Source organism: Larus michahellis, chromosome 2, assembly GCF_964199755.1.
Source record: "Larus michahellis chromosome 2, bLarMic1.1, whole genome shotgun sequence".
NCBI classification, from domain to species: Eukaryota; Metazoa; Chordata; class Aves; order Charadriiformes; family Laridae; genus Larus; species Larus michahellis.
The window spans coordinates 81032050-81042746 of record NC_133897.1 but is presented as its reverse complement, the minus strand read 5'-3'; the positions used below and the strand labels follow the sequence as shown (position 1 = coordinate 81042746).

Genomic DNA, 10697 nt, shown 5'->3' with positions numbered 1-10697 from the left:
TCTTCCTTAGTTCAAACAACAAATAATCCTGACATACAGAGGCTCCTAATCAATGGATTTCAAACCTGCTAATCTTTTTGTACATGCAGCACCAGTCACTTTACAGCATGAGTTGAAGTGGCTGTATGACTTTTCCATTGTAATAACAACAATCACCCTCAGAAGCGAATGGACTCTGAGAACTTTTCGGAAAAACTGAAGTGACTTGACGTCATCCAAAACAGCTGCTTTTTTGCCCCAGTGCAACCTTGGGCTGTCACTAAATGATGATCTGTCAATTTTTCTGCCTTTGTTCTCTGCTTCTCATTCAACTATAATGAGACAGACCATTTTTCAGGCTTTCTTGGTTAGACATCTGGACTGACTAGACCATTTTTCTGATAGAATAAAATGCTACTGCACCTCTCACACAGAAAAACACTGAATATCATTATGGTAGAAAATGGAATATGATAAACTGGAAAAGTGAAGTTCATTATAAACTTCATAATATAAAATGATCTCATGATCTAAAGTGAGAGACGCAAGGGTAGTGCTGAAAACTGCTTTTTTTAGGAGCGTACAGTGAGTGAAGAAGAGCACGTTGTTGTTAGGAGTATTTCCTCTGTTGTGTTCGTATACAAAGGTCCTGAACAAAGGAAAAGGCCAGGTTAACAGCTTATTTTTTGGCAAGCAAGGAAGTCACAAATTCAGGATTATTGTTTTTTTTGGTTTGCTGATCTGGATGAATGGCAATGTTTAATTTGTACTTAGTCCTGCATGCTGCTGTATGTCTTTTGGAGACATATTTGGAGAGGGCTATCAACACTATCGAGACTGTGGAGTAATTTGAACAAAGTGCTTCAGATGAGCCTGGGCAGACAAGCACCTAAATCTACAACAAAGTTAAAGAAAATCGATTATTTGGGAGGGATGGAATGGGGGAGAATAAACTAGGACAAGGATGGTGATTGTTGCATTGACTGCAAATTAACGATGTCCATTATCACAACAGCAATTGCCTAAGAGATCAGGTGTAAACAGTTAAGTGCTTACAACTCCTGTGTTCCTCTTGCCATTTCAATGGAAAACATTCCACTTCTGCACATTTACAGCATCTTCAAGTAAGTGTAAATGTATCATTTGCCAGTAGAATATACATATTCTGTGCTTTTCAGTGCCCAGACTGACTAAAGAGTTCTCCTGCTCCTCTAACTAAAAGACATGAGGAAAAGAGGCAAGCTACAGTAACTCCTGCTCTCAACACAAGAGCTCCTTGATTTAAAAACTCCTTTTACCTCAAGTGAGAAAGGTTAAAAATAAATTAGAAAGATTACAAGATGATCAGCACGCCAAAATAGAAGGCTAGATGAAAATGTATTAGACCAGTTTTCCACTGACCAGTGTTTCCATTTGCATGTCACATTTGGGTTGCAAACGGCTTGGGCTAATGGTCTCAAAAGGTAGTAATCAATGTACTGAATACTGGGCAACAGTGCAGCTGATAGCTGGGAGCAAACGGAGTACCCTGGGGTCTTTACTGGGAATAATTGTTTTGTATCTCCATCACTAACAGGGATGTTAATACGGAATGCAGCATCAACAAATCTGCAGATCGTAGTAAGCTGAGGGGGTGAATGGTGGACATACTAAACCGCAGAGCTTTGATCCAGAGGGACGTTGGGAGACATGACTATTGGGCCAACAGAAAGTTTATGAAGGTGAACAAAAAGCACAAAGCTCCTTGCATGGCCTGGAATAGCCCCCTGCGTCAGTACACAACCGGCACTGGCTGCCTGAGTAGCAGCTTTGCTGAAAAGGGCAGGCACTCAGCTGCATTAGGAGAAGCACAACTGACAGACTGAAGTAGGTTATTATCCCCCTCTACTTGGTATGGGTGAGGCTGTACCTGGAACAGTGTTCAACTTTGAGCCCCTGTAGTTCAAGAGGGATGTGAAGAAACTGAAGATGGTTCATCAAAGGGCTGTCACGATGGGCAGACACTTAGGTTACATACCCAAACCACAATCTGTGACTGCTGCTTCTTCTTACATTCCTTGACAATACCAAGAGAAGCTTGGATCTGTAACCTTTGTACCTTCTCTTTCATTAGCTATTAGATTAGATTCATCTGCTATTAGATCACCCCTTAGCCTTGTCTTCAACAAAGTTTACCAGTCCAGCTCTCTCTACCTCTCCTGTAGGGCATGTAACCTAGTCTTGGGGGATTCAGATTAGGAAAAACTTTTTAACTAGAAAAGCAATGCAGAATGGGTTATCCAGGGAAGATTTGTAATCTCCATTCTTGGAAGTTTTCAAGACTTGACTAGGCAACACCACATCTGATCAACCCAATACTGGTGGCAATCCCACTCCAAGAAGAAGCTGGATGAGATGACTTCCAAAAGTCAAATCCAACCAACATTTCTGTGACTCTGAATAGAAGCTTGACTAAAAAATTGACTCTCGATTGACTAAGACATCCCACTGATTCATTACTTCTTCTTTGAACTTGTTTGTATAAGCACAAAGAATAATAACTTATTTGGTCTATGTTTTTTTCTGTGAAGTAACATTACACATAGATATCTTAAGTTCTGTACTGCAGAACTAGTGACCTCCTACCATGTGGATCTTTGCTATCTGCAACAGACGTCACCTTTACTTCATCTAAAACCAGTGCCAATTCTCCTCTGTATTCCTACATATATTAGGGAAGCATCTGAAGGTTATGATAGCCAGGTCTGTATTAATATATCTTCATATTAATAATTTTCATGCTTGTATCAGACTTGCTGAAAAATTAAAGAATACATTCAAGGACCAACTTAAAAAACAACCAATCCAAATACAGGAACAAACAAGCGTCTTCATATTGCTGATATGCTAATTTACTGGAGCTAGAAAGAATCAAAGAAATATTTCTTCCAATGACATCTGTGGGTAGGATGGAAAAGTACATTGCATTATTTGAACCATTTCTGGTGAGTATTTTGTGTGTCAGGCAGAATTTGCCTTTGCTGTAATAGAGAGATATAATGCAGGCTAAAATCTCTTAGAAGCTTCCAAAGTTTAATTGCCCGTATCCTTTCATATTTCAAAATCAGCATGCTAAAATATACTGCAGTGTTTTTACTGTGTCATTGACCTGAGGTTTTGAATGCACTGAAAAATTGGATCTGAGCACATGTATCAAAAACTTCTTTAAATTATGCTTGTGCATATAAATGCAGCAGCACCCTTTGGACAATACTGGCACACTCACATGACTCTGAGGGATTGATTGAGTGCTAATAATCTGCTTTTTTGGCTCCTCCTTCAACCCAGCTTCTCACAACCCCTCCCCTGTTTCCACCGACAGCTGTTGAAGCAGTAAATATCATCACTGTGCTTGAGCAACATGGACATGGGATTCAAAGTGCTCTTAGACTGTGCATTTCAGCAGGGAAGTGCCTGTGCTAACTCCCTCTACTTTTCTTTTTTTCTCCCATAGTGGACCTATACAGCCTGCTCATGACTCTGCCTGTCTTCCTGTATCACTATTGGGATTTTATCTCCTTATTATTGATTCCATTGAACACTTTCTTCTGACTTTCAAACGCAGCTGTCAGAGGATAATTCAGCTCTTCAAAATATTGTGAGGTAGAGATGGCTGTAACCCCATCTGGAGGGTGGGCGTTGGGGAGTAGCTGGGAACAGAGCACAGGAGATGGGGGAATTGTGTAAGAGGAAGTCTTAAAATTGACATTTTTAAAGAGAGGTAAAAAAATATTTTTTATCATATGATTCCTCATTATGTTGAAAGGGGAGGCTGGTATCAAATCTTCAATGATGTTTTATTTCTCTTAAGAGCTGGAGCTCATATTAGAATATCACTGTTATCAGTTTATAGTTTTCTGCAGTCATGCCTGTTTTTCCATGGTGCTGAAAATCTTGCCAGCTACTATTTTTGAAAGAAATATTAGCTCAGCTTTGGTTTTTAAAATTTAATAAACAGTTTAGGCAATGTATATTAAGCAATACTCCTGTTTTCTATGACTAAAGAAATTGAAATATTGACATATTTTCAGGCATAAGAGAGCTAGGATCCTTTGAACAATTTTAATGCTGTATGGTTTGTTTTTTGTTAGTAGGAGCCAGAGGCATGTATCCATTTTCTACCATAGAATCATTTAGACTCACATACATCTTCTCTTGTTTAAAAAAGCACTCATATAACTTGTTTTACTTTCAAGTCAGAGGAGGCTAATGGTACACCACCTCTTCAGTGCCTCAACTGAGTTGCTAAGCTACCATAAGTCTATTGCTTCCAGTCATGTACCCTCATCCCACAAATATGAATGTCTAACACACCAAAACAATCTTGCCCCAAGAGCGCAGAGCATAAGTAGAAATTTTGAGGTGAGTGGTGGCTGTGGGTAGGAGAGAAGCGTCCTTTTCTTTCCTTTGTTATAACCAATGTTGCATTTTTATGACCACGTCCAGAGAAAAATCAAGCGTGGGGCATTGTTTTGATAGCTTCTGGGTGAAGAGAGACGGTAAATGGAAAGACAAATGGGGATGAGTACAAAGATACTGTGCAGAGAAAGGGAGGAGCCAGAAGACGGATAGACAGACAGACAGCTGGAGCGAACAGGGCAGTATCCTTTGGAGATAGCTGCTCTCTGTTCTTGACAGTCAGTCGTGCTCTAGCTCCACGTAGATCCCTGTGCCATGGACAGTCCCAGCATGGAGGGAGGTGATGAAGGAAGGAAGGAATTCTGAGTGTCTGCTTCCGTGGGATAACTTGAAGATTACACATTTCTGGCTGCAGGTGTAGAAAAATCCCTTGTCTGTAGAGATGCTGATCTCCCACATCAGCCTTTATGGAAATTTTCTCCCTGCTCTCACATTGTATCTATGTCCTTAAGGGTTAGGTATGCAAGTCCTGTCTGTGGCAGGAGTTAGTGTATACTGTCCCAGAGATCAGTAACGAGATAATAAATCTTTTTGAATCCTGTCTTGCATTATGTCTTGATAGGAAAGTAAATCTCAACCTCTCAGCAGCTAGCTGTTCTTTCATTGCAAGGATGGTGCTGGTGAATGATGTTTCCCAAACGGATAAATGTGGGATTTCCTGTGCAGCAAGTTATTTTGTTTGTCTTGGGTGTTTATGTTTCAGCTTTATTTTGTCTGGGGAAAGGCCCAGAAATGATGGTCTGAGGCTTTTCCTCTGATATAGGTCTTTAGAACCACAGATCTATAGCAAATACAAATGTGAAAGTAAAATCATGCTTCACCCTGGTGCTGGGATGTTGAATACAGACAGTTGTGCTTCCACAGACGTGCTGTATTCCTTTATCTCTTTATAGCAGTTTTAAAACCAGGTAACGCATGGAAGATGAAAAAAGTTTGAGAGGTTGAAGAAAATACACTCCTGCTTTAGATACAGACCCCTCCATAGCCTTCCTGGTAGTTGACTGAAAATGTTCCTTCAAACAACTTCCTTGCAAACATTACTCTCAGGTGTAGTGACTGACTTTCCTATAGCTTCCATAGGTTTAATATCTACCTGTACTTTAGGCTTTGTTCAGTATATTTGTTTGTCAATCCTCAGTTGCAATGCTTGAAGAGAAAACAGCAAAACCACATTTGTCCCTGTCTCTTCACATTAATTTGCCATTTTTTTCCTCTTCCTTCTCAAGGGCTTTCCCTGGCAGACTGCACACAAGCTGACTTTCAGCTCATGCCAGGTAAGCATAGGAGCATCCCTCCAGATGAACTTTTAGGAGATTTATTGACACCTTTGTGTCATTACCATTGTATGATCCCCATTTCTCACAGGTTGCAACTTTGTCTTCTTTTGCTTTCCTTCATCTGTTCTAAATACTGACTTCTCTTTTTCTGCCCAACATGTTAATTCTTGATGGCTACAGGGCTTCTGCAATCAACTGTATCATCTTTTCCTTCCTGGAAATAAGATGATGAAGACAGCTATTACCTCGAAAAAACCACTTTCTTTAGGACAATTTATTAAGCCATGTGTGACTTTGGCTCCTTGTTCTGTTTTTGATCCTTAGATGGTCTCCATTTCTTAAAAATTGTAAGAAGTTTAGAGAGTATAATGCAACCTTACAACAACACATCTTGCAAATGGACAACTAAGGCACAGAAAAGTTAGAAATGCAAGGGAGATCTGTGAGAGAGAACCAAGAGGAAATAAGTATTGTCTTGTTTCCTTGTCCTTTTTCTGTTTTGCCACATATACAAGGCAAAGCAATTTTGTGCCACAGAATAGGCAAGAGTAAATCACAGTAAATCACAGTCTGAAAAAAAAAATCTGTCAGTTCAGCTGCAGGAATTCTGTAAGATTGCTAGTACAGTTCTGTAACAACTGCTAATTAAAAATCAGTATTAAAATACTATTCTGAGAAGTTAAAGAAGGAAAATAAATCTCTGGTAGCCCATCGGCTTTCCTGTAGCTACTGGTAGCTCGTGCTGCATCTGAATCTGCTGTGCTGTGTGATGTTTCAGAGAGGCTCAGAATCAGCAGCCCCTCGACTTTCTGCAGCTGCCAAGCCCTATTGGCTGGAAGGCAAAGCAGAGGCGGAGAGTGCCCTGAATATTTTTCTCCTCCACACACCATAAAACAGGCAGCCAGCATGCACTGTCTGACAGCGAGACTGGTGCTTGCAGTTTGAAATTAGTTTCTGCTCCGCAGCTGTCACTTGGGCATTTTATGTTTGCCTCTCTTAATGGAAAGGAACAAAAAAACCTTGCAGTATACCAGTGAACTAAACAGGAACTGACCATAGGGGAGAATCTGATGCAAACTTACAGACTGTTGGGACTCTGTGACATAGATCACCAAGCTAAATGTGATGATCAGAAACTGCATCTGTGAGAGAGTAAACCAGCATTTCTGAGTTTGAACCCTTATTTTGTAACGGCAGTCAAAGTGTTCTGAACTGCTGCCTGCCTCGGCGCTGGCTTATTTTTCTTTTCTTCCCAAGCTGAAAAGCAAAAGAAGGTTTTCAAAGGAATGCAAAAGGAACAAGAGTTTTAAAAGCAGGAAGCTGAAAGGGGGTCTCCATAAGATGAATTTCACCCAGCACCGTGGGACACTCCAGCCACTCCATTTCTGGAACCACAGCTATGGACCACACGGAGGTGCCAGCGAGCCCAATGCAAAGGGCCATTCCTCTGGAGGCTGCTATGAGCAACTCTTTGTATCCCCCGAAGTGTTTGTGACTCTGGGCATCATCAGCTTGCTGGAGAACGTCTTGGTCATTGTGGCGATAGCCAAGAACAAGAACCTCCATTCGCCCATGTACTTCTTCATCTGTAGCTTGGCAGTGGCTGACATGCTAGTGAGTGTATCTAACGGATCAGAAACTATTGTCATCACGCTGCTAAACAATACAGACACAGATGCACAGAGCTTTACCATAAACATTGACAATGTCATTGACTCAGTGATTTGCAGTTCCTTGCTTGCATCAATTTGCAGCCTCCTCTCAATAGCAGTGGACAGGTACTTTACTATCTTTTATGCCCTCCAGTACCATAATATCATGACCGTGAAGCGCGTAGGGGTCATCATCACATGCATCTGGGCTGCTTGCACAGTCTCAGGCATTTTGTTCATCATCTACTCTGACAGCAGTGTTGTCATCATCTGCCTTATTAGCATGTTCTTCACTATGCTCATTCTCATGGCATCCCTCTATGTCCACATGTTCATGATGGCTCGGATGCATATCAAAAAGATTGCTGTTCTTCCAGGGACTGGCCCTATTCGCCAAGGGGCCAACATGAAAGGGGCCATCACTCTCACCATCCTGATTGGAGTTTTTGTTGTGTGCTGGGCTCCATTTTTCCTGCACCTGATTTTCTACATCTCCTGCCCCTACAACCCTTACTGTGTGTGCTTCATGTCCCACTTCAACTTCTACCTCATCCTTATTATGTGCAATTCCATCATTGATCCACTCATCTATGCATTCCGGAGTCAGGAGCTCAGGAAAACATTCAAGGAGATTATATGCTGCTGTAGCCTGAGAGGGCTTTGTGATTTGCCTGGCAAATATTAAACCGAGCGGATATGTTACTGTGTACACAACATGCAGCACAGACTTCCAAGCATTCAGATCCTCTTTCTCAGCATAATTTGGGTTAAATCCTTAAGAGCGAGCATCTCTTTCTGTCTCCCCTCCCTCTGATCCTTGTATCCCGTTCACGTGTAATTCATATTTCTGTATAACGTTTGTGATATCTACAGTTTGTAATTTATTTGGCTGGAAAACAAAGTAGCACTTCATACCAATTTGTAAGTAAGCAAATAAATGTAATGATGAATGTGAAATACTAACAAACATGAGGAGCTGTATGTTCTAACTGATGACAAAATAAATAACTTGCCTGACTTATTTTTGCCGTTCCTTATTTTGTTGAAGTAATTATAGCTATCCATTACATTATATACAGCTAAAAATAGAGCATATGCTTCTCTATTAATGGACTAGAGGTTCTCTGGAATTAGAAAGCAGATTTTTCATAAAGGTTACTGCAACCAACAAGTCGTGTTTGTTCATTTTGAACTCTTTTCCTCCTACCCCACAAACAGCAATTCTGTCCTTTGTTACAGTTATTGCTTACAACAACAATATTTTTCAAATGCCTGCTACCCAGACAATCAAATGCTTGGGGTCTGCTGAGTTTTTTCCAAGATGATGATTGCTGTATGTCTGAAAGTACCTTTTTGCAAAGGTGAAATTGCTCCCTGCAGCATCAGTTAGCCCTGGATATATTTGTTAGACTGGCACTCAGGTAGACTAGAAACCTCCATTCAGCCCTGAAGCAGGTACAGTATTGACAGAGCCAGCACCAATGTAAAGATTCACTGAGAGATTTACCTGATGAATAAGCAGAAGGAACTTCAGTTTGAACACTCAGTCCTTCCTTGTTCTGAGGTGCTGTGGGGAAGAAGGACTCTGTGCTTCAGAAGAAAATACGTCCTTGTTAGAACAAGCTGCCCTCTCTTCTGAAGTGTGGTGTTAGCAGATGGGATCCACTGCCAGGATCCCAGAGGAGTCAAGGCATGTGCTAATTTGTCTTGAGCACTTCAGGCCATGCTGCGGAGCATACGAGCTGTGCAGGGGCAATGCTATCACATGGAAGGGACGCTGGCCAACGAGTCTGTAAACCCATGCTCTGTATCTGGCAGCCCTCTGTGTTACTGCTGCTTGAAGTCAGTTCACCTTTTCAGGCATCTAATAGATGTGTTGTTAGTTTCATGCTAAAACGCCACTCTCTCTCCCCTCAAATTATAATAGGGACCTCAGGTCCCTGATTTCAGCACTTTTGGAAGTGTTTAAAGTATAACTGTGAGTACACAGGATTCCATGAAGGTGTCCCCTGATCACCTCCACAATATCAGCTTCTATGCAAAGGTATAGAAAACTTAAAATACTTATTCCCAGGAAGTATAAAAACATTGTGGTAACTGGTAGAAGACCTGTTCTGATTTTACAAAGTCAAAATTGACTGTAAAGAATAATTTAGGTTTTAACCCTGGATGCCTGATTTTACCAAGATGAGTAGTAAATTAGTTGGATGAGCAGTCTTATTAATTTTCTTGGAAACTGCTTGTAACATCAAGCCGCTTGTTCCCTCATTAAAGACAGACATACAATGAAAAGTTGTTTGTGAGAGCCAAATGTTTGCTACCTGGGATTCTTCTCCAGACAGAAGCTGATCTTTCATTTGTCGGTAACTTTTCAGGATATTGTAAAACTGTGAAAACATTTGGCCCTCGGTCACAGGGCATGAAGGACTTAAGGTGGGTCTCAGTATCTTCAACTTCAGTTTGCTGACAGGGAGAGTGAGAAAGTCCCTTGGTAGACCAGCAGCAGAGAAATCAGGTCTCCTACACCCTACTCTTGCACTTGGGCAACCATCCACCACACTGCTTGCAACACACCCCTGTTACCTTCTCTCAGCTTTAGTAAATGATACGGCCGCATCATAACAGTTGCTGTGTGGAAGATGTTGAAATACATCTACATTAACTCTATTTATTTTTTTTTTTCTGGAGGAAACTATAAACATTTCAATAATGCATCCCTGCCTGGTTCCACTGGGTAGAGAATAAAAAATGCCAGAGAAGGAGGATTAAAGCTCAAAGGGAGAAAAAAAAAAGAATGTATTTAAATTAACAGTCTATCCAAAAATCCAATGGACTTTATTAGATGCCTTTCACTCTCCCACAAGAGATGATGATAGCCATGCAAAATGCTCTGGTAATAATGCAAGAAATTGCTGACGCCAGTTTGAACAAAATCTCACTGGATCTTTGATTTCTCTCATTTTCTTCAGCTATTTTAGTACTGTAAATTATGATATTGGGCTCCAGATATTATCTTTATAGTCCATGGATGCAGAGCGGGTCCAGCAGAAAGTGGCACAAGAGTAAAATACTACCTTAGGTGCTCTGAACATTGCCTTGAAAGTCCCTCTTTCTCCCCTTAGTCTATACGAGGACCAGACACCTAATTTAAACACATCTGAATTGTGAAGAGGCTGTGCTTCTGCAAATTACTTCCTGAGCTCCCAGTTGATTCTTAAAACAGCCTCACTTCTTTTTGCAACCCAAGGGGAAGAGAAATAACCATTAATTTGTATAATGCTAGTGTGAAGGTTTTCATCAATGGTTTTTCTTGTAGTTTCCAAAAAGAATG

General features: G+C 40.9%; 1 protein-coding gene across 1 annotated transcript; it reads left to right on the top strand.

Annotated features, from left to right (window-relative positions):
• The first annotated feature begins 6615 nt into the window (after positions 1–6615).
• MC4R (melanocortin 4 receptor) lies at positions 6616–8380 on the top strand. The gene has a single exon (XM_074573518.1). It carries the CDS (start codon positions 7056–7058, stop codon positions 8049–8051), a length of 996 nt encoding a protein of 331 aa, XP_074429619.1. The 5' UTR covers positions 6616–7055; the 3' UTR covers positions 8052–8380.
• Positions 8381–10697: the final 2317 nt, after the last annotated feature.

Coding starts and splice junctions, on each gene's coding strand:
- MC4R (XM_074573518.1), top strand. CDS start 7,056: ATGAATTTCACCCAGCACCGTGGGACACTCCAGCCACTCCATTTCTGG.